Raw genomic sequence first — 24759 nt, 5'->3', positions numbered from 1 at the left:
CTGCCTACATTTAAAAGAAACATTTGGCAATATTCCATAATCGCATGGAAAAAGCAACTAACCATGTGTTAGGCTGTTTCTCAATACTTTCCTAATTCTCCAGCTTGACTGTGGTATTCAGGCCCAGCTCTTTTTCTACTACTTCATATGTATATGTATATGTTTATCTTTTTCTTTTTTTTTAAATGGGTAAAAATGTATAGTTTCATTGTTTAAAGAGTCTCAGTAATTTCTTTAAACAGCTGGGCGTCCTGGGAATATTTTCAGCCGTAGATGAATCTGCATTTAGTTTAATTTGCTTTTTCAATAATTCATGGCAGCAGGGCGTTGAATGTAGGACTGAGTCAAAATTAAGTAGTGTGTGTGTGTGTGTCAACCAGTGCAAGTGTGGCTCAGTGATTTGCTTTCAACAGTTTTTGAACAACAATAGAACTCTATGGCAACAAAAAGAATAAGATATGAGGCTTTTTACATAATGCAAATAGTTAATATTATTGATGTTTCTGTGCAATTTACCATTGCCATTCTCTGTGGACTTAAGGGCAAAATAAATATCTAAAGAATAATAAGAGTAATTTCTTTTCTTCCTGTAACAGTTGTCCTACTGACTAACTTCCACTACTTTGACAGAACATACATTTATCATGCAGGCATAATGTATAACACAGGAAGACTTTGGGTGCAGTTGACTTAAAACTGAGCTGGTCCCTTCCTGTTAGTGGAAACACAAGGAGACAGTGCCCCCATGTGGTCATTGTTGTGATATATTTATACTCTTGTGAGTTATTATATTTCACACAATGGTTGAGAAAATTACCTCAAGATTTTAGTGACATAGAATTCTGTATCTCTAGTTGAGTTTACACCTGTGTCCTGTTGTAACAAGCTCCCCCAGTGAAATAGTTGTTTGGATTGGCTGCTTTGGCTGAGGACCATGTCTGGAGTTGGGATTTGTAAATCCCAGTAAAGGAGGTGGGATTTGTATGCAGTGGGAGAGGCGGTTCTGCCTGAAAGGCTCAGTGCAGGGAGAAAAAAGTTCATAGGAACCTGTTTTCCCAGAATCCTTCATCCTGGCTCTCTCAGGGCGTGTCTTTCAAAGTTAAGTACATTCAACACACAGGGATCCACTGAGGATTGAGTTCTCTGTAAAGATATAATGAGTGAGGTGAGAGGTCAGAGGAAAATGCTGAAGAGTAGGGTATTTTTAAATAATGAACTGGAAAATGTAAATGAGATGAATTGTAATGCAGTGAATATCAGAGGCTTTTGACTAGGATTTTTTTTAAATGGATTGAATGATGTCCTTTTAAAAAGAGAAGATGATGGGAAATTAAAAAATACTGCAAGTGTCATCACAGGTGGCTTAAAGGAGCAGGTGATTTCTACTGTGTTTGACTTTTTCTGGCCAGACTCATACAAAAACAAAGATGAACACTTGCTTATAATAGTGAAATGTGTTTATCATTTCCCTGAGAATATTACAACAGTAGCATAACTCTAACAATTAAAACTGTATTGTCTCATGAACATAAGAGCATGCTTGCATTTTTACATGTCTTTTGTTGCAATTATTTGCCTTTTTAGAGCTTGTTGGCTAAACAAGACACCAAGCCAGGTTTCTCTTTCTATAAAAAGGCTAAAAATACACCTTGACAATAAGATATAGAGAAGGTGCCATAATTCCCATTCAGTCAGTGTGCCTTAATGGATTTTCAATACAGAAAAAATGACTACAATTATTTGCTCCAGACCCTTTTAGACATATTGATATTGTGAAACCATGAAAACAATATACTGTGTGATAGTTACTCAGATATATCCTCAATTTAAAGCAGATCACGAATGACTTTTATTAATGTAGGGTTGCATCCAAGTTTTCTGGGAATAATAAACAGGTCAAACACACATTATATTTTGTCCTTGGGAGCTCATTTATTTAAAAAGTATGTTGGACAGGCCATGCTTTAATACAAAAATATTCTAAATACTGTACACTGTTTCTCAACATTGTGCAAAATGTAAAAAAAAAAAAAAAAAAAAGTATTTACAACTCCAGTTAACAGGGAGAAAGTTGAGGGGAAAAAAAGACTCAAAATATATCGATACACATTATAATTGAGGTTTAACTCGGAGTCTTAACACTGAAATGTTCTGATGAGTTAATAAACCTCCACTTAATCTGAAATGCGAACAGAGTAAACATTTTTGTTTTTTACACTTTGTGCTAAAAGGAATGCAACATGAATAATATACTTTACATAATGTATAAAAGCATGCATCAGGTTGGAACCATACCCATTTTTTTTCAGTTAAGATTGAAACGTAACATTAAAGTTGCATTTACTGTCAAATGGACATTGTGCAGGAGAATAATCCAAATTCCAGCGAAATGTTTCCATAAAATAAAAAAAAAAGTCACAATTATAGTTCAGGTTGAAAACTGAGGTTAAATAGCTGGAATGCTTTGTTTTGTAGTTTGCCAGAAAAGACATATATAGTGTTTCCAGTTTTAATTCAAGGATAAGTTCACTGCTCTCAGACATGCATGCACAACTATAAAGATGACACTGATATCCAAACTCTTAACCATCCAATCCACATCAAGACACAAGACTCTCTCATCCTCATTCATTTCTCCAAACGGTCCAGCAGCAACACGTTTTTAATTACAAAGTCACTTAATTTAAAAGCCAGGATGTTGCTCTTTCTTTCACTTCATTTGTAGAAGCTTCATCTTGTTTCCTAAAAACAACAAAGAGGGGGAGAACATTTAGCTGTTGAGAATGAACCCTTTTTAAAGTAAATGTTTGATGATAAGGCAGCACTTACCCAGTCCTTTAAGAAACTTGTTCACTCCGCTTGGCTCCGGCTCAGGGTACGAATCCAGATACTCGGCCACTCGGACTTCAAAGAGACCTGGGACAAAGTTAGAAATGTTCAGCCGTTGACGCCCACTTAAATAAATTATCTTCATATGCAGCATAATTTGTTGTTCTGCTGTCCATGTTAGCATGCACTCGCTGCTCTTAACTCTGTTTCTTCAAATGAGCGACTGTTAGGTCAGCGCATGCCGTGACTTATTTAACTTTAATCCTATTACACTCTGGTTTAATATGATTAAATTAAACTACCATTTATCCATTTAACAGATTATTATGTGGAAACATCTGACTTCTATACTCCAACTTTTATGTTAAACTTTGTTAGGATGATCTTTTAATGTGTTCTTCACAAAGATCAATGGGTGGATTTCAATCTTCCTGTGCTGATGTTACAAGCAGAGTGGTTGCAAATCAAGACAGACATCAGCTAATTAAAATTTTTATTTATATAATAGTAGGGAAAAACTGAGCATTTACTTTAAGTATTTAGTTGTACCCATAAACTGTGTTTGCACAGTGAGGTGGGATATTAAATGTAGGTGCTGCTTAAGGAAATCTAACATCAAGGTTTCACAGATTCATGTTAAAAGCTTAATCTACAAACTATTGACTTTTTAAAAATTCTTCCTATTTTTATTATTAATAAAGTAGTTCCACTGTGTACTGATTTGTGCATTTCCAGTGTCTAACTCAACTTTTGTTTTGCCTTTTCAGAACTCATCAGAGCATGGTAATGGAAACTAGAGAATAGCTTCCATTATACTTTCCTGTTTCACAAAGACATGTTAAAAAAATATAGATAAAAAAAAAAAACTATCTGTGACTAATGGCAGAGCCACTACTACATCAATAATCACCTCTCGCTCCTCCCTTGCGCAGCTCTTTGTCCTGAATGAAGCCGGCAAACATCTGAGTGTCCATGAAGAGCTGAAGGAACTGGCGGACTCCGCGGGATGGGTGAGATTTGCGGAAGCTGTCGCGCTGAAGCTCCCTGCTTCCGCTGGAGGATTCGACCATGTGGAAAGGATAATGGCCCACCAACTCCACGAAGAACCGCACGAAAGCCTCAGACAACAGAGAGCTCAGGACAGCAGGCTGGCCTTGATGGTTCATAAAAAGATAACAAAAGGATTTATAACTAATATTCCGCATAACAGATGAGTTCTACTGTGGATTTATGACAAGATAATCTAACAGGTCTGTTAGTTTCATCAAATATTACTACAGACATGCTACACATTCTGTGGCATGGTAAAGGCTTATGCTTACAGTATGTTACGTGCAGACATGCTGTGCAATTCATTTAACAGCCTTTGACCATAAATTTAGTACACTGGACATAAGAGCTGATGCTGCTGTGATGAAAAACATCACTACACATAAGAAGGAACTTAATACGGTGATGTTGAAACTGTAAGACACAGAAACAACTGACTGACAACATCTTTTTGTTTCCTTTGTGTCTGTTTATACCAACCTCCAGGTCTGTCTCCATCCTCCTGCCTCAGGATATCTTCCCTCTCCTCCAAGATCTGCTGCAGCGCTGCCTGCAGTTTACTGGGCAGGATGCAGTCTTCATCACCTAGCTGCCACACACAACAGGAAGAGTCAACATCAGTCACATGATATGTTTTATAAACATAGATTTTGTTTTTGGGCATTATTTTGACTTACTGCCTGACCAATGGACTTTAACATGAAAAATACTACAATTCTACCTGTAGGTGCTGAGTTTTCAATGCATTCCTTATGTAGTGTATTTTTTGTTACACATGTTTATAACACGTGCAACTAAAAGTTCTGTTAAAGACTGATTTTTATGGACTACAGTGCCTGTAAATTCTGCTATTTATTAATTCGGTCAGATATTCTTTTGCCCTATATTCAACATTTTCCAATAGATGTATGTGACATGCTGAGAAGGGGAAACTATTTGCAATTTGGTTTACATAACCAAACATAATTGAAATTACAGTGGTGTAAAACAGACAAAGTGTTAGCACAGCAATAAAATCACTGTTTGGTCCATTAGCTTACAGTTAATTCAGAAACCGTGTCTTTATTATGATATTAAGACCAATAAATGAAACAATAACCAGAACCCTGTCAAAATAATACAGACTTAAACACAACAAAAACTAAATTGAACAGACTGAATGATAACTGTTCATTACTAGCTATAAAACAGGCTTTGTGATTGTATCATAACATGATCAGCAGGGTTTCTGCTCTGTGCTTAAATCCTACATAGCTATAACTCTGCAGCTGTGTGTGTGTGTGTGTGTTGGATCTTTTTCTCTTTGTCACTCTCAAAATATTCTGTGTGTAAAAGGGACAAGTGCAGGCAAGGCCATCTTCTCCACTGGAGCCACACCTTTCTGTTCCCATTATACACTGCTATGTGTACACACCTGAATGACAAACTTGTCTTCACACAGATTCACTATGAGGACCTGGAAAACAATGAGAAGCAAGAATGACAGTTACTAACTACGTAAGTTCACTGTTTCACAACAAGAGTTAGAAAAAGGTGAGCTGATCCTGAGTTTCAGCCTCTTCTACACCTACCGGTTCTGGGTTCAATCATATAATACAAAGTAAACATACAGCTAAACGTAGGCACTAAAACCTCTCTATCAAAACAGACACACTACTTAAACTGCAGGTTTACATTTGAAAGAGATTTAACAGAATTCTGGCCCACCTCCTCGATGGGCAGATCCAGCAGCTGTGGCAGGCAGGGTGCCAGCACCCCGATGAGGAATGGGGTGGGGGAGCAGCTGATGTCCAGCATGCTGGCTGGCAGCACAGGCACGAAGGTGTGTTGCCAGGTGAACGGGTAAAGCAGCGCCAGCACTGCATGGCTACACCGAGACAGCACACTGCAGTGAGGAGAGATAACACAAAAACACTATTCAGTCCTCACACAGATCACATGACACATATCAATCAGAGTGGTCACACTAATATAATTCTTTTTCTCCACATTTTCACAGCGACTAAGAACCATTTGTGCAAACAGTATTTGTCTATTAGAGAACCCTTTAAGAATCAAAGCTATCAGCGTAACTACTGATGTGCCCTTTACAGTCTGGTTGATGTCACAGTCATATACACACACATGCTGTGAAATTCCTCCTCCACTTCTGACCATTCAACTTCTGGAGTCAATTGTTTTCTCTTCTCAGGAAAGCACTCAAGCCCAGCACTTCTGACTCATCTTGCAGCCTCTCCCCATTATCTCATAGATATAAAAAGTATCGGGATACTCATCCTTCTTCTCAGGGGTTATGTCCTCTGATTTTCAAACTGCTGTTACTACTCTGAGAAAAGCCAACCCTAAACTCAGCCAATTTTAATAACTTTAGACCAATTCGTCATCTACATATCCTCCCCAAAATCCTTTAACTTTCGTTCTAATAAGCTGTTTGCACTTTGCGGTGCAGAAACTTATCACGCTGCCACAAATTATAATACTTTACTTAATCAACTTTAAAATTATGTAGGTGTCCATCACCTCGTACTCATAGTTTAAGACCATGTTTAACAAAAGACAAATTTAACAAATAAGTGCTGGAGCAATTTCTTGGGTTTATTTAGTGTACACACAGAGTGATATTAATTCCTTTAAAACCAATGAAACTTCAAATCTAATTATTTGTCTATTAAATATCCATGACAGAATAAGCAAAAGTCAAAGTTAAAAAAAGAGAGCTAAAAAGGTATTATTCATTAGGAGTTAAGCGCTATAATAATCTGAAGCTAATCCTGTGTGGTTTGATCTGATTTGATTGACAGTGATTGAACAACCCATCATCTGTCATCACAATCTGATTTAAATGTTTCTGAATTCTGATTGGCGCAAGGACACACGTGACATCACTGTTTTCCAGCTGACTTCGAAACCAGAGAAAAGGGCACAGAGAAAAACCCAAATATAGAAATCTGTCATGTGAAATAACCAAAGCTATTGTAACAGTGTGTTCATGTAGGATCACATTACTCACAGTAAGAAGCTGATTGAGAAAGTCACTTTTCAGGCCCTTTTAGTTTACTGTTTTGTATTTACTGTTACTGTAAAAGTTTATTGTTTAACTGGAAAACAAACTATATATATATATATATATGTATAATAAGCAGATATCTTCATGTTTAGGATCTTAGTCTGTATCAGGAACTGTTGCCCACAGAGACACAGTAAGCGATACTGAGCTCTACAAATAAACCTGACATGACTCGACTTGCCGTTGGGACTCCACAGCTTAGTGCTTCGTGAACTAACACACTGAGGCCAAAGTACACACAGATAGATGATACTGTCCCTGGGTCTGTGTGATGTAATCTAGCATTGAATCACTATACTACCCTTGTATATACAACGATGGTGAAGTGGTTAGAGAGTGGTTTGTTGTGTCACCGCGGCAGGGATCTACCTCAGTTTGTCAGCGATGAAGATGACCCTCCTCTCGAGGAGAAGGGAGGCGAACACCTGCAGGAGTTTTCCGACGCTGAGATACTGCAGCAGGCTGTCAAAGTCCACGTGCTCTAATCTGGAGTCCACCGGCCGACACAAAGTCAGTACCTGGCAGAACAACGAGAGCACAGGTTGTACTGCGTAAACAAACTTGTAGTCGTGCACAAGCGAAAACAGACTCCACACGCCAAATATTTGTCAGATGGAACGATCGAATTATTTAAGTGACCCCTTACATAACCTTCAAGTGAATCCTGTTCAAGTGAAAGAGGAAATTTGAAATCTCAGGAATCGGGAAAATGAGTTGCCGTATAAAGCTAATTAATTGCTGTCATTTCAATTTTAAGGCACTTATTTTGAATCTACAAATAGGAAAGACTACAACCTGTACTCTGTGTTATAATGTAGCTGTCTCAACATGAACCCTTCAAAACTGAAATAGTCCCCCCCCCCCACTATTGTTTACACAGATAGCCTCCCATGAGTCATCCCTGACCCTGCAGAAGGGAGCGGTCAAGAGGAACAAAACTACCAATTAACATTTTAGTTTAAGGGTTACCTCGTTCCCAGAGCCAGGGAGAAAGCTCTTAACGGTGACTGTGCGTCCAGGAGCTGGGAATGGGGCCTCCATCACGCTGCGCATGAAGGGGTAAACCAGCGCTGGAGAAATCTCTCGACGCCTCTCCACCTCCTCCAAAATCTGGGGCAGACAAGAGCTAGACAAATTAGTGTGACTCCTGCAGGAACTAGTGTTGATTAAAGTCTAAACAATAGAACAGAGGCATGATGTAGTGAATGTAGTTTCCCTGCTGGTCGTATTCACACGTACTGTTTGTAAATTTCACCCAGCCGACTGGAAAATAGGTGGGACGCAGCTACATGGATACAGTTTTTTTTTTTTTTAACAACACACCGCGTGATTGCCCAGGATTATCTTCTAACGTAGCTTCATTCCACACTAATACATGCATACATACACAGCTGAACTTAAGCAAATATCTGTGCAGCAGCTGCTTTATCTCCCTCAAAAGGCTGGAAAAGTGAGCAGATGCTTTACCTTTGCAAACAGGTTGAAACAGCCCAACTTGCTGACGATACAGTGGACCTCTGGAAGCCTCTTCCCTTTTCCATTGGGCTATAATAGGCAAATATATAGGTTCATGTGTCATAAAGAAGGTAAAAACAGATATAACAGATCATGAGCTTGTATCACAGAGCAGATTTCCCTTTGAAAATAGGTTTTGATAGTGTTTTCAATTACCATTTTGTATATTGGAAGAAAACTAATCAACAGTCTAAAGCCTGACCTCTTCATTTTTTATGACAGCGGCAGAGAGCCAATCTAACAACGTGTGACATAAACTCATGTTAGCTTTAGTCAGGTTCCCTCTACACTAAAGATAGAGTAAACACAACAAAGCACAGTTACAGTCTGCTTAACAAAACAGTATATTCACAGTAAACAAACGCAAACAAAACAGAAAAGGCAGACATACCACATAATTTTAACCTTAAGAAAAAGTGTGTTTTAAAATAAAGCAGCTCTCCTTGTGAGGCAAAAGAGAGGGAAAAATGATGAAATTCTTCTTGGTCTGTGTCATTGATTCAGAGGTGGTTTATGGTCTGTGATTCACATGTACTAGTCCTCAGAGATGTTGAGTAAGCATATGGCCGGCTGCCATTTCATCAGACACACAAACACATGAGCGCTCCAGCCAGTGATTCAGATGCAAACACGTCCACACTCACCAGGATCTTACGACAGTAACAAAACCAGCGGCTGCCGTCTTCTCCGGTCAGGACGAAGGAGAAGGTCTCACTGAGAACACATCGACACCAAGGAGGTGATTCAAAGATTTAAAAAAATCCACTTCCTAAATGACTTCATCTGAACTGTCTTTTTACTGCCTAAAAACATGTAACTAGAAGTTTAGAATATCAATCATTCTTTGTGTAAAAAGCTGGGGGGAAAAAAGATTGAAACATGTATTTAGTGAATTACATTTTTTTAGCAGGTAGTTGATTAATGTCTGTCTACAGATACAAAGCAGATCATACAGAAAAAAAGGTTGTCTTCAATTTACTTGAGCGACCACAGTTGGGTGTTTTAAAAACAGGAAAGTGTAAATTGAGGTCGCAACCCAAATTACAGCAATGAGCCAATATCCAGTGGGAAAAAACGAATGGCCCTTAGCACTCTGAGATTTAATTAGATCAGATGAAACTTTTGATTATCCCTGTGGGGAGTTGGAGTTGTTGCAAAAGCAATTTATGGGTTGCAGCTGACAGCTGAGGGTATATAAATAGGAAAAGAGGAAATGGGGTATTGAACATAATAAAACTACTTACATCATGAGAAAGAAAAGGTTATATGATATACACACACATGTAGGGTGTTTATAACAGGTGTGTACAGAAGACAGAGAGAATACACACAATGTAGTATCATGTTACCATTAAAGCCTCTGCTTTTTGGACGCAGTTACTTCTGTATCTATATAACATGCTGTTAAAGTATTACTGTTGTATATGAGCTACCTTGGCATGTGTGCAGAGGGCTTCCAGTCCTGTGAGTCAGGGAAGCAGAACTTGGGAATGACCTTCAGCTGATCCTCAGCCTCTCTGGAGAGCCGGGACGACTTTTCAAACTGAAACAGAGGAACTCAGTTAAGCACAGCAGCGGTTCTCTAAACCTTGAAGTGGTTCCAGGTGAGCTCAGGTGAAACCAGAGATTTAACATAGAAGTATAAGAAAATTAAGAATGAGTCATGCAAGGTTTCATTGTTTTGATTATTTTCCCACATGACAAAATCTCTATTGTAAATGTCCAAATTCATTCTATAAACATCACATAAATTGAAAGAGAAAGTTTGGGATACTTTTAAGGGTCCCTTCTAACCATTTTGGGGAACTGTTGTGTGATTTCAGGGGAGTAGGTGTTTCCAGCGGAGCCTTTTCTCAGCGACACCACCACGAAGATCTGGAAAAGCTGCTGCTGCTGCAGCTGGATTAGGTCTCTCTCCAAGGTGCGGTAGCCTGGCCGACGTTTCAGTGTAGACTGGATATAAACTGATCTCTTGGAGCCTGCTAGACACCACACAATGAAACAATATGGTAATGCTTATCCTGGGACGTATCACTTTCAGCACAGAGGAGCAATACGAGGCTTTTTAAAAGATTAGTATAAAAATGTGAAGTTCCACAATGATTCTCTGCAACCTGAAGTGGGTCAACATTTTGGGAAACAGGCTTATTTCCTTTCTTGTTGATAGATGAGGAGATCGATGCCACTTTTATATATGTCCTTTTAGTATGATGCAACAGATGTGTGTAATCTGTACAAAAATAGAAATGTATAAACAAGTTCTGGTTTTACAGGGAGTTGCGTGCTGGGACTACTTCTTGTCCAGGCCCTGGGACTTTCTGGACTCTTTTAATCGCAGAGAGTTTGTCAGGCGGCCATCGAAGTCTTCAAAGAGTCTCCGTGCCTGGCATATAAAACTATAGCTTCTCTTTTACATTTTTACAGTTCTGTTTTTGCACCATTTAAAACAAATGTTATATACTATAACCTGTTAATAATATTTTATGGTGGTGGATTGTCATCAGTCCAGCCATGAACTTTGTACAGACATTCATGGTCCCCAGATGATGAATCCTACTGTGTTCGATGATCCACTGACTCTTCATCTAGCACCATCATCAGGTTGATTTGACCAATACTTTGTGCTTACGTACATCTCCACACAGCTGCTAGCATGACTGTAGACTCTCAGTCTTGGATGGACCAGACATTTGCATCAATCAGCTCATGTAGATCTTGGCAAGAAAGTGAAAGCCTAGAACCCAAACTGTAGAACTGTTTCTTTAGAAGGGTCGCACTGGGTATAAATAATGGGTAGTTCATGTCTCACAGCAGTGTTTCTCAAAATTCAAACCACATTTCTGACAAGCATGATTGTTAAGAGGATGTTGCTAGGTGTTTGTTTCCACTGGCTTTTCAAAGCCAAAGCTTTCAAAGTGCTTTATAGCAATACAGCAGATTCCTCAACAAATCTGATCTTGCTCTTTCTGTTACTAATAAATCATTCAACTATTTTACAATTAATAGATTAGATTTAGTCTCTAAAATGTTAGAAAATTGCGATAAAAGCCCTTCACCATTTTTTCGAGGCGACGTCTTTCAATTTCTAATTTTGTCCAACCAATAGACTAATCGTTTATTCAATTTAGTTAAAGCCAGCAAAATTATTAGCACCCAGCAGCCCTCTTTAGAATGACAGACAACTTTTGCGGAGGCATGGTTAGGTCCGACCATCCTCTATTGGAGGAAATAATTTGTATCCCTTTTGGGAGGAGGAGCAGGTCTCATGGGGGTAAAAAGCACTAATTTTAAATTTTCTTTTGTTCCGAGTGTAATAAATGTGCTTAATTTGCAGTAAACCTTAACTGCACTGCTATGCAGCATTGGCATTCCAATGGTTAAACTAGACACATTTTTTTTGTTGTTGTTAATTCTAACTGTTGTGATTAATGTCCCATGTCCTCTTGTATGTTGCGTTTGTTTTTTTACCCTTTAATGCAAATCAAATTTCCATCGAACTGAATCTGAACTTCAACCGAAATTTACAATGACACAAAACAGAGAAAAGGTTCCACTATATACATTTAAAAAAGGAAGTGTGGAAAATCCCCTCCCACTGTAACCCTCTTCTACCTGCCTAACTGCTTCCTAGATGGGCGGAGCCCCAGAATCCATACAGGCAGCCAGCTCACCTGTGGGAACAAGGAAGCTGACTGTGGAGCTTTAATAGTTTGATGTGTGTATAATATATGATGTGTACGTTTATTTTGTCCGGTTTAAAATGTATATATAGCAGGTTTATTAGCTCATGATTTATTTACTGTCCTGATTAAGTTTCAGTAGTGGTTGCGTTATTGCTTCATTCTTAAGTTTAGGTTAAACTATTTTTGGAATCATGATGCCAAAATAATCTTATGTTATCATTTTCTTTTGCTATCAGACAAACCAGTTTAAACTACTTCCTATTAAAATAATGAACTGGAATCCTTTGGTTTTTGCTCATCTATTCTAATAGACAAGCCATTGGTTAATATTCCTGGGGCAAGACTATCCTTAGGACATGTATTTCATAATTGATTAATTATCAAAACAATTAGTGGGTTTCAGCATGAGTCTTTAAGTCTCCATCTACAATATATAAATGCTATGACCTTTTCTTTCCATGTTTGTCCTGTTTGTATTTACCAATAATGAATGACACAACCAGATGTTCTTACCCCATATGAGAACTTCTAAGTACTTTTAAAACTTAAACCTGACAACCAGACTTCATAAAAAAGAACTTTACAGACAAATTAACTCGACGGTGGTACCTTTGGTGTTGTCCTCGGGGTCGCTCTCTGTCCCGCTGGTCTCCTCTGTTGATACGATTTACAGGAGGGAGAGATTAGCGAGAGGCAGGGGAATGGAAAAGACTTAAGAAGCCATAATCAGATGCAGACAGTCAGCCTTTGTTTCATAATCAGTGGCTTCGTCTGCTGCAGCTGGCCTTGTGTGTGCCATCAAAAGCTGGGTATTTCCACCATGAGGCTCAACTTAATCTTATTGAAGTGTTGATGTGTGTGACATTTGGGCCTCTGCGAGTGTGTGCGTGCGTGTGTGTGTGTGTGTGTGTGTGTCACCTCGCACTGAGAATCCCTGGTTCTTCACTCTCTTCTTCCCTCTCTTGTCGTCAAAGATTGTCTCAATCTTGTTGACGTACTGCGTTGTAGGACACACATAGGTAGTTGTCAGCCACATCATTTTACAGCCATTACAGACAGATGATAACAGGGAATCAGGATGTAACAGCCACTAAGTACTAGATTTAGTAATAGATTTTTTGCATTAACCCTTACACTCCTGAATTCTTCCATTAATGCCCTGAAAGAACATTCTTGAGTATTTCATAGGGGACTCAAGTCAACAAGGACCTGCATTAATACACAAATACTCAAAGAGTTGGGCTCAACATATAAACAGGCATATACAGGAAGCTGAAACTTATCTTTAGGAGGACACACAGAGCACTGCCAGCTGAGGAGGAAAACTTGTATGACAGTGTATGGAAAGAAACTAAAATTCCCCATCTCTTATAATCATACTGTTATCAAGCAGAAAAATCCACAAAGTCATGAGGTGCTATTATGTCGAAGTTCATTTTCTTTCTTTTCTTTTTCAAAGATCTGAACAAGCTTATAGATGATACTTCACAAAGTATTGTATTAAAAATATATAATCTTTTAAATTTACATAATAGGAAAGAAACAGATTAACAAAGACACGCTCATCTTGTTAAAATACCATCCGAAACTAAACTTGATTAGTATTCCCTTCCTCAAACCTGCTGGCAGCCACAGCACAAGTGTCATGTGGGTGGGTCTGGCAGCAATAATCCTCCTCTAGTCATCACCCTTACAGATGGATGTCAGTACATCTGCTTTATTACCGTACCTCGTTGTTGAAGTTGCTCCCTGTCCGCACTCTTTCCACTGCCATCGGTTGTATATTTAAATTCGTGTGTCCCGTCTGAATTGTCATAAAGGCATTGAAAAGGTTTCTGTTGCTCTACCACTATCTCTTCTTTCAGTGTCCTCTACTTCCTGTTAAACCAGTCGCCTCCCCCTTTTTTTTCTTCTCTACTTCCGACAAAAACACGTGATTCACTATTCTGTGGAATGTTTGTCCATACGGCAATAAAAACAATCTGTTGTCTCCTGATATAACGGGGCATGTGAAATGTAATGACGAGATCATTTACCTGAGGCGTCCTCAGTGTTTTTTGAGTGCTTGTGCGTCGGGGCGTAGCTGGTTTAGGAGTATCTGCGAGGGTTGAGGCTTTGGATGCATGGAGCCCCTTCTTCTCCAGTTTGCCAGCGGACCCCTGTAGATTCTGGGGTTTCGGAGGAAGCTGGAAGACAAAAACTATGGAGTTATCACAAGTTTTTATTTTTACATAATTACCTGGTATTACACTTCCCTTCCTGCTTCCTTCTTTTCAATTTCTGGTTAAACAGAGAGCATTTGATACATCCACACAGCACTATAATGAAAATACTTGTGTACTGAGCAAAGGAGACATAAATTTAATTTCTTCCATTACCTTGGGGACGTGAGGCCTTGCAATTGGGAGACACATAGGAGACAGCTTAACATCCTCATAGGGGTTATCTCTGGTCACTTCACCTAAGGGAAGATAGATTGATGGGAACGATTAGAAAAATTCCACCAAATCTAAAGCTTATCAAGCATTCCAACAAGATACTTAAGATAAAAACTATAGAGTGAAGTGTTTGCTGAGGATATAAAACATTTAACTTTCTATCACAAAATTGGAGCACACATGATATCATTTTAAAAATGTATTCCTTCCTAGTTTTTATGGAGTTATGAGTTAACAGTCTGGTTTTCTTTACAGGTGCATTTAAAAACTATTATGTGACGAATGTAACAATTGTGAATCTTATTCCATGTGACCTTTGGTAAACTAGGAATTGCGTAATATCATCAGTAATTTTCATAGTCTTATTTATAGATTTGGATACAGATTTGATTTGTTAAATTTGACCGTTGGATTTTCAGTTTACTGCAAAGATTGATATAGAGGCAAAGTTTGTTACATACTTATAAGTAAGACATTACTTTTATCCTGTAAAGTATGGATATAACATGGTACATCTCAATACAAGTAGTATTCTACAGCTAAATCCAAATACACACTATAATGTTGGTAACAGTCCTGCTATGAATAGCGTATTTTTAAGTGATTATTACCCAGAACAGATATGACTCAGACACATGTGCCTCTTGGACAATCTGACTCTTGGATTCTCTGACTTAACAAGTAATTCAATTTGCTGTTTTTCCCTAACTTGGAAACACCTCTCAAAATGATTAGGTTAGGGTTTGTGTTTCACAAATTGTAGAATTTGCGGGAAACCTGCTTTGGGAAACAACCCCCTATTTTTTTTATAGGCAATGATTAGTTCACTGGTCCCTGTAATGCATCACTCTTGAAGAAGCTCTGCTAATACACTGTGAATGAGTCATTTCAAGAGGCATAACTGCACATTTAACTAATAACAGGCCTCAAATTGGCCTTCATTACTTCCCGTCTTTCTTTGTTTTTAACACATTCATCAAAGGTTTAGTGAAACGTGACACCCACGTGAGCAGTGTAACGATCAAAAGCTCTGAAAAAGTTCACCCACAACTCTTCCAGCTCAACTTACAGACGATGTCCTCATAAATATTGTCGTCAGAGTAGGCATGGTAGAGGCTCGAGTGCCTGCCCTCGCCTCCGAGCGTGGCTGGCTTCGCCGTCAGACGCGCCGCATCCTCGTACTCAAAGGACTTCCTGCAGCAGGGTGGGAAGGGAAGGCAGTGAGAAAGACTGCTGTCCTAAAGATAGCCACCATACTATTGTTCACTCTGGTGTCTTGTACTCAGAAGGAGTCCTGCAACTAAATTCCTTATGTTGATATCAAAGACAGCAAGTGAGTGGGTGATAAACTGTCATGAAAGGAAATGACTGAACATATGGTATAAAAGTTGTTTGAAAAAAAACAAAACATCCAGACAGAGGATTTAGACGGAGACAGTAGTTGGCAGTGTAACAATGTCTGTCAGCTGTCAGTGTAAAAATGAGGTCACTGAGCTACTTTCCTACCCTGAAAGCTTAAAAAAAAAGGAAGATGCAGATTCATTTAGTTGCAGATCGTTTGCTATTGTCTAGTTAGTAGTTTATGTTCATCTTAACCCTTTGCACTGAAGGTTTGATGTGGTTTAAGTAGCGTTTGTAATGCAGTACTGTACTCCAGCATAAAAACAGGCAATCTGGCTCAATGCTGAAACAGAAACCATTAGGTGATTATGTTCAGTGATTTAATACCAAGCTCCATAGAGGAAATTCATAAAGAACAAGAATGAGTGGCAGTTAGTGGCTTCCTCTGAAACTGGTAAACAAAGAGTCCTGTGCAACTATGCTGACTGTGTGCAGATATGATGTGATGATATGAATGTAGGTGAGAAAGTTTTGTATTAGGGGGCTGTTAATAATTTATTAATCATTTAGCGCATACATGGTCTAATCCTTATATTTCAAAAGCAGAAACCCAGCAAATGATTGTTGCATTTACAGTTTCTTTCTATTGACTAATCGCTGCAGCTCTAATGACTATATTGTACCACATCAGGAATTTTTAAAGGGTTTCTTTCTACAGTTTTCATTTGTTATCATATTATTATTTCAAGGTATTCTAGGGCCATTGTATGTCTTTATTACACAGCGACAGTAGAGAAATGACAGGAAACGCAGGGAGAGAGACATGAGGAAGAACAAGCAACAAGTGCCCCTGTCCAGATGTTAACCAGGGACATTGCGGTTCAAGTGAGGGAGTTTCTACAGGACATCAAAGTACACAGTTTATACAATATAACTTAAGGCAAGTCTCCTTTAAAGTACTGCCAGATTGAGCCGTTACAAGATACTGGTCTTAAAGATCCAAGTAATTTTTTGAGTTATGTTTAATTCAAATGAGCATTTGTGTTGGACTTGCAAATCTAGCTTTCGGAAAAGCAGAAATTAATATTTGTATTTCTATATTAATATTATTAGAAATTGTGAATATCTGAGCATATTTTTACATTCTGTCACATGCACATACAACATCTAGACATGACTGTTACAAAGACGTGTATTATGACTACAGGGATGAATGTCTGCATGGGTTACACACAGTTACACAGTTATGTCTTGTTTTGCTTTGCCGTCAGTGAATGAGTGAGCGAGTGTGAGACTGTGTGTGTGCGTGCCTGGACATGATGACCCTGGACGCGATGCTGCCGAGGATCTAGGCCACATACAGACAATAGAGAACAATGCTGCCAGATATCATGTGACATCACAACTGAACCCCAGCCAGCAATTAAGACCCTGCCCAAAGCTGTCCTAAAAAACCCTTGCGTCTGCTGATACAAAATAAACAACACAAAGTGTTTTAGCCAGAGTCAAAAGCAGAATTATTTCAATGTGTATATATTTTTTTTTTTACAAACTTTTCCTTAAGCAGGAGAAACTGCAACCCCTTTCCATTTTTAAACTCGGGATCCCTTAAATAAAAATGTACAGGTCATTAAAAAAGGTATACAATCAACCCTGCGTTTAGTGCATTAACTCACCTGTTCTGTTTATGTCTTGAAAGCCCCTCTGTCTTTGCAACCGGACATGGAGGAGGTGGGAAGCTCGGTGGGTGGGCTACCCTCCTACTCCTCACAGCGGAGAGGTTGTTATGAGGGGATCTGCTGTCCCATCGTGGTGCGTGCCCCATGTTGTTGTTGGCTCCCCGGTACTGGAATGTCCGCTGAGGTTTGGGAGGAGCCTGAGCGTCACCTGAAGACTCCTTGCCTTTCTCCCAGAGCAGTCTGTCCCCCTCGAGCTTCCGCCAGAAACCCCGAGAGGTGTAAAAGTTCCCGGGGGGCATGTTGTCTTCTTGATCGTCAGTTGACAGAGGTAGAGGTTTAGAAACTACTTCGATGTCCAAGATGCGACCCAGGTTTTGGTGGCCATTGACAGCTAAGATTTGTTTACTTGTAGAGCTAGCAGTGTTAGCCTCCACTCTGGGAGACGGGAATATCTGTGCTGCGAGTGGTTTATTTCCTGGGGTTTTGGTTGAAAATTCAGTGGAGCATTTCTGCAAGGGTTCTGACTTTCTACCAACCGCGCGATGTCCGGTTTCTTCCGGGCATTCCCGAAAATCTAAACTCTTCGTTTTTGTGAGGCTGGCTTTGCCGTGAATCCCCCCTCTCGAGCCCTCGTTGGAAAATCCGTTACCCAAGACATCTCCAGAAAGAGTTCTGGATACAACTGGAGGGTGCGCTTTCATCCCAGCATCCGGGCTGCTTCCCTGCTGACTGCGACCTTCCCACTGGGAGATCTTATCCCTGATGCTAATGCCCTGCTCGTGAGAAGGGGGTCTCCCTGGCTGGCGGCCCTGCCACGCCACGGTGGCCCCTTTCTGCAGGCGATCCACCTCGCTACCCCCTCGCCTGCCCTGCTCCGGCCTCAGAGCCAGCATGTCGAGAGGGGGCAAGTGTCAGCTCACCCTCAGTTCTCCATAGGTGAATGCATCGGGGAGTTTCACACAAAGTAGGTTTTTAGGAAACAAAAACAAAAACTTGTAATCAATTAATCCAGAAATCAGTAAAAACAGAAGCACCACAAGATTTGTGGTTGGAATTCTTCCTTCAGGTCTTTTTCACGTTGTCTTGTCCTAGCAGAGTGTCATTTCCCCCTTGTCTCCTTTTGTAAACAACCTAAGAAGAAGAAGACAAAAAGCAAAAATTACTCATCAATCACCCTGCACTTAAAAAACAAGTCCAGACAACACACGGCAGGGTCGAAGGGATACTGAAGCAACACAAGAGGACACATCTTAAGACTTCTACAAGTTGTAGGCAGAGACAGAGCGATGGTCAGGAAGGACACACTCCTGTCAAGGCCAGTATCCAAAAATAAATCCGGTAAGAATACAGAATGACAAGGGGAAGACAGTGACAGGAACAAGGCTACCGCAAGTTTCTGCTGCCGTGTGTATACGTCTTGAGCCGCCCCAACCCTTCTTCTTCTTCTAGCCCCCGGGGGAATTCTCTATTCCCTGTAGCTGTCCTCAACCACATAGCCAGCCAAACATGAAATGCCAATGATACAGCAAAGCGTTAAATCTAATTTAGTGTTCTTACAAAGCTCACTTTCAGATGACTGTGAAGAATGCACATTTTAAGTCATTTCAAAGAGCTTTTGAGGCAAGAAAACACATGAATGAGTGTACATAAAGAGCCAGGGGCAATTAGGTGTATGGTGGAAAACATTTTAACCACACCTTTCTATGCTAGTGGAATAAAGGCTCTCCAAACGGTTGAGCTGATTTTCAGAGGCAAGCTTTTTTTAAAAACCCTACAGGACTATAGACTGATTAACTGAAGCCTTTGTGCTGGGATTATAATATGCACGGTAAAGCTATAATCTACAGTCTTCCTGCCTCTCATCAAATGTTATCAACACTGACAGACTTGATGTAAAGTTCTGCAGTGCCATCTGCAGTGACTCATATTCCCTGAGTCAACATCAATGTAGCCACTGTACGCTCTTGTTCAGCAGCTCCTGGCTCTGCTGGAACCAAACCATTTGGACACGTTGCACATTAGGACCGAGGCTGAGAGAATCTGGAGAAGGGGAGACATGGTAAAATTCCACAGCACAGCTCATGATCATAACTCTATGAGCTGCATTCCTGCAGAGCTGTATAAGAGGGGGGTCGGGGAATAAAATTAACTAGAGACAGTCGGTCAGTCAGGGCTGCAAGTGACGCCTTTGTTTTGGTTTGACCTGAAATCGAACGTATGCGTGCTCTGGAATGCTTGCTCGATCACTGCCAGACCAATGCGATGACAATGCGACTCCCAAACTGACCCACTTGCATTATTTGTCTGTGTGCGGTATGTTGTACAGGAAGGCATGAGTTGCGTTTCCTGAGCTTCAGGAAGAAGGATCAGCAGACTGTCCATAATTATGGTGCGGAGAGATTTGCACCCAGTCGCAACCACTGATTTGAGCTATGTTTAGATCAACTATATTCAAACCTTGTGATGGTGATCAAACATTCTCTTTGAAATACTGTAAATCCAGAAATATATCAACTACCAGCTAGTTGCACTAACTTTTTTGCAAACACATCTGTGGGCTCCGTCTCTTTACCATAGTGTTGTTATTGCCAGTGAGGCAAACTGTGAGCTGTGATATCGAATGACAAAGCTGGAGGGCAGATCAAAATGAACTTTTCCTGGTGTTTATGATGCTGTCAACTCTGTAGAAAGCTTGCATTTTTTTAAGTGAAACTCACTGACTCACCCATGTAGAAACCAGACTCGGGACGCATGACGGTGAAAAACCCCTGTCATCACTTGGCAGGTAAATCAAACCTAATTGCACCTTCAAAGCCACCACCAAACGCCCGCCCAAAGAAGTACGGCAGGACACAACATGTTGTAGGTGAGGTATTGTACGACTGTGCTTTATCATCAACAGTGACAATCATGGTGACAGTTAAAGGTATAACAAAAGAAATATGTGGGTTTGCTAAATGCCAGTATGAAAGGACACACCAAGATAAAGTGTCATTAAGTGGCTGATCAATCATAAGCCTCAAGAAGAGCTTCGGTGCTTACAGACATACATTACAGTCAGTGCTAGTGAACTAGTGATAGATTACTTTACATGACAAGCTCCATTATTTAGTGTCATTTGTTGTTCAGGTGTAACGTCTTAAGATTTACAGTAAATGAAAGGCAAAAATACATAAGATTAAGAAAAATACCATAATGGAAAGACATTCATTACTATGATTCTTTCTTTGATGAAGTGGAATATACTTCTCAGTTGTTTCTGTTGCAATCAGTTATTCATTAACTCAAGTTTATTTTATTATTGTTGAACAGCTGCAGATGATTTCCATACAGTTGATAAGGTCCAGTGACCTTGACTCACTCTAGGACCTGAATTAGACGCTTAATTTCTGGCATTGCTGTTTATTCATTGCTGTGTGGGTGATCAATGATTTAACTGAAAAATATACATGCAGCAGGAGTGAAAAACTTTTAGTTCATGCTCTTCTTTACTGAAAAGATAACTGACCTTATGAATGAAACTGAGTGATTCATCTGAATCCTAAAAACGACTCTGCAATTAATAATTCTGCAATGACTAATAACCAAATAACCAATATTGATAAGAAGAGGAAGAAGAAGAAGAAGAATCTAGCTGGTTTAGTTTCACCTTTGAGGTTTGTCTGTTGGAACAACAATGCAGGAATAATGTTACATTTGGTTTGGTGTGACAGTTTATATAAGGCCTGGGCGATATATCGATCTTATAATCGATATCATGATATGAGACTATAGATCATCTTTGATTTTGGATATCATAATATTGTGATGTGTCACAAGTGTTTAAAGTGGTTTAAAGGCTGCATTACAGTACAATGATGTTCTAGTTGTTCTATTATTTGTCTTTACTCATTTAGTCATTATATCCACATTACTGATCATTCTTCATAAAAAATGTCACTGTGTAGATATTTTGTGAAAACACCAATACAATATTTTTTTGCAATATCAATATTGAGGTATTTGGTCAAAAATATTGATTATTGAATATTTGATTTTGTCCATATCACCCAGCCCTAGTTTATATTAGTGTATATATTTGGTGACCCATCAGATTGTGTGACCTGCAGTGATGGAAGAAGTACTCATATCCTCTACTTGAGTAAAAGTATCAATACCACAATGTCAAAATACTTCACTGCAAGTAAAAATTCTGCACTTGATATAATACTTAAGTAAAAGTATAGATGTTTAAAAGTACTAAAGTAAAAGTACTGATAGGATTGTACATATTTTTACTTGTTATGGAGCTTTTTTTCTTTAACATTGTGGTATCAATACTTTAACGTCAAGAGTACTTTAAAAATGTTTTAGTACCCCTTCCAATACTGCAGGTCACAAGATCTGACGGGTCACCAAATACGGTGTAACACCTGTAATTAACTAAATTGCTTGAATGCAATAAAACGTAACTTTTTTTTTAGCTAACTTGGAAAAGCAACAGTCAGACAACTCGTGTAATAAGACTAAAGATATTATAAGAATTTGCACATCGCATGACTTACCTCTCATAGTTTAAAACGAGGAGCAAAACTCATGTTCGCCCCTCATTTCCATTCCGATAAAATGTAAAACACAAATAAAATCCGAGTCCACTCTCATCGTTAGTTCAGTCTGGAGAGGTTAGCGTTAGTTAGCCGTTTGAATGCATTCAGGCTAACGTTGGGTTCCTCAGCAAGTTAGTGCACACTTATTGGAAAATAAACTTTAAAACTAGTAGTGTCACCATACTTAATGACTTTTCACAATAACAACAAAGAAAGTGGTCACAGACTAGAGGAAAGTAAAGCGGAGCAGTCCTCGCCCTGCGTTTAAGGACTGTCAAGTAGCCGGAAATATATACAACTTCCGGCACAACTTCCAAAATAAAACCCTTTAATCTGCCGTCATCCAAAACTCTCTAAACTTCCGGAGTGGAAACTTTATGTCGACACATTAAAACCAAACAGTAACCTCTGTCATCATCAAACATCAGTTTGACTAAAAATGAAGTCAAACTGGGAAATAGAGAGATGAGACTTGCTCCAAAAGCGAGTCAATCCCCACAGACCCTCATGTTAAAATGCCCAGTTCTACAGCAGAAAAAAAAAGTCTGATACAAAAAAACGGTTTATGTCTCTATAGCTAATTTCCCCTTTCATGGGAGGTGAATTTTTATGCCTAACTAAATTTTAATTAAGATTTAGAGTTATGCATAATTAAAGGCGTGGTCGCTTTGAGTGACAGGTGGGTGCTGTCACAGGTGAGTCACTACCACAATGGCAATGTTGGTAAGGTAAGGTAATATGACCATGGCATTAGCCTACCTCAGATTCTCAGAGTAGACTATAGACGTAGCGGTAGCTGTTGCTACTTAAGTGTGTTTTCAGTTAATGAAAGTTAATTGTAACTTGTTCTTTTGGTTGCACCCTCTAAGGAGTCGGGTATTCAGTATTTGTTTTAATGGTTTTCAGTCTGTTTTTCGCTGGCAAAAATTAGAATTAGCATAATCGCAAAGTGTTACCAAAGCTAGCAGCTAGTCTTAGGGTCAACTCCACCCTCTTGCCCAAATATGGTCACTTCTGGCTCCAAAAATAAAGTATGGCAACGGTCAATATGCAAACTTGTGGTTCAGAACTGGAGTCCACAAATCAATTGGCGACATCATGGTGGCGTTTGGGAACGCCTACATTTCCATTTTAGGATATTGTAATGCACAAATTGTCTAGTGGAATAGTGATAGTGATGATGTATTAAAACTGCATCACTGTTGGATGTGGTTGACATAGGTACATATGTCTGTGATGAGGTCATCCAGGTCATAGTTATCCAAGGAGAGTTGAAGTGAGGGCAATTGGACTTCTTGGTTTTAGATACTTGAAGAAGTTTCGCCTCTCATTTAAGTGGCTTCTTTAGTTCAAATTGACCACAGAGGTTAAATACCTGGGGCTCCCCACCAGTCAGCTAGAATTGAAGATGCCCCTTGAATGAGAACCAATTCCAGTTGATGTCAATTCCAGCCTCCTTTGATTATCAGGTGGATCTTTTGTTTTTTTGTTTATCTGGTGCAAAATCAGCATAATATTATGTATATGCAGTCATAAGCAAGGAGATGTACTTTCCCTACATATTACTTTTACTTATAAAGTAAAGAAAGTAAATGCTTATTTGGTTTGGAGATAGATTCAGTTTTTATAACACACTCATTTTCTATGCAAGTCAACTTCCGGGTTTACTCTGGGTGTTTCTGTCGAGCTTGACACAGTTGTGACTGAGAGAGTTTGGTTGAATCCTCCTGATCGAAGACGTCATCACATCAACTCCTGCAGATGTCAACTTCACAAGTCAAAGATCCCTTCTTCTTCATGTTTTAAGATGTAAATATAACACTCTGCTTTGAACAATGATTTGCATTTTATATAGTTACACAAAAACATTAAATTGTCTTGTTAAAATCCTTAAAAGTGCCTCTACTCCTCTCTAACTATATGTACCCCGGAGGTTCCAAGTTTGCACATCATAACTTCATCAAGTTGAATATTGGACCAGAATTGGCTTCCAAACTATTTGTGATGTCAGAAATCATGCTTGAAGGCCCGCCTCTTACAATTGGATTTTCAACAAGCACAGAGAAACTTCCCACTTTCAGCAGATTAATGTGAAAACAGCCTTCTCGTGTCAAACTCTGCACATACATCATTCTACAACAGTGACACTTAAACAAGAAGGAAAACGTATTTTTAAGTGAAAGGGGACTTTAATAAATGTGACCCAGAAACCACATCTTTTTTTACTTTAATTTATGAAGTACCAAGATGTGATGTTTTGGAAGAGGACAATGATGGAGAGAACAGAATCTGCAGAGAAACCTACCAGCCCACTTCGAGGTTCAATAATATGAGAGGTGTGTCTTTATAGTAAATGGCAAACATAATGGAAGCTCTGTCAATAACTAATGGTAAAAGGGATGCATTATGCAACAACTCAGCCTAATGACTTCATTAAATTTGCATGACTGATGCACATTTTTCCTCTTATTCCGCTGATACAGCTATGTTTCTGGGCAGTCATCAGAAAACTACTTTTGGTACATGGTTTAAAAGCAATAAGGCACCAAAATAAGAGCATACCAAATCTCT

General features: G+C 39.2%; 1 protein-coding gene and 1 long non-coding RNA gene across 3 annotated transcripts; one reads left to right on the top strand and one right to left on the bottom strand.

The window, feature by feature from the left end:
- Positions 1-1372: 1372 nt before the first annotated feature.
- dennd2c (DENN/MADD domain containing 2C) lies at positions 1373-24026 on the bottom strand. Of its 2 annotated transcripts, none has more exons than XM_062426778.1 (19): positions 22147-24026; positions 17600-18733; positions 15652-15776; positions 14523-14605; positions 14181-14330; positions 13063-13141; positions 12754-12798; positions 10256-10443; positions 9895-10004; positions 9106-9175; positions 8414-8491; positions 7916-8056; positions 7316-7464; positions 5587-5764; positions 5294-5335; positions 4360-4468; positions 3740-3982; positions 2830-2916; positions 1373-2742 (listed from the first exon to the last, which is right to left on the bottom strand). In XM_062426778.1, exons 2-19 carry the CDS (start codon positions 18493-18495, stop codon positions 2711-2713), a joined length of 2805 nt encoding a protein of 934 aa, XP_062282762.1. In that variant the 5' UTR covers positions 18496-18733; positions 22147-24026; the 3' UTR covers positions 1373-2710. The 2 variants fall into 2 exon arrangements, with proteins under 2 accessions (XP_062282762.1, XP_062282763.1); XM_062426779.1 differs by having other exon boundaries at positions 10256-10440.
- Positions 9061-12424, top strand: LOC133987416 (uncharacterized). Its single transcript, XR_009925570.1, has 3 exons — positions 9061-9200; positions 9911-10065; positions 10285-12424. It is a non-coding gene; the product is annotated as an uncharacterized LOC133987416 (long non-coding RNA).
- Positions 24027-24759: the final 733 nt, after the last annotated feature.

This window comes from Scomber scombrus, chromosome 10 (assembly GCF_963691925.1).
Source record: "Scomber scombrus chromosome 10, fScoSco1.1, whole genome shotgun sequence".
Taxonomy (NCBI): Eukaryota; Metazoa; Chordata; class Actinopteri; order Scombriformes; family Scombridae; genus Scomber; species Scomber scombrus.
The sequence above is the reverse complement of the archived record's forward strand: the minus strand, read 5'-3'. Positions and strand labels throughout refer to the sequence as shown.

Bases quoted from the DNA above. Each gene is read 5' to 3' on its own strand.
- dennd2c (XM_062426778.1), bottom strand. From the start codon at position 18,495: ATGCTGGCTCTGAGGCCGGAGCAGGGCAGGCGAGGGGGTAGCGAGGTG. The intron at 10,005-10,255 runs GTTAGAAGGGAC...CCTCTGTTTCAG, and splicing joins CACAACAGTTCCCCAAAATG to TTTGAAAAGTCGTCCCGGCT. The intron at 3,983-4,359 runs GTTGGTATAAAC...TGAACCATCAAG, and splicing joins GGATGGAGACAGACCTGGAG to GCCAGCCTGCTGTCCTGAGC.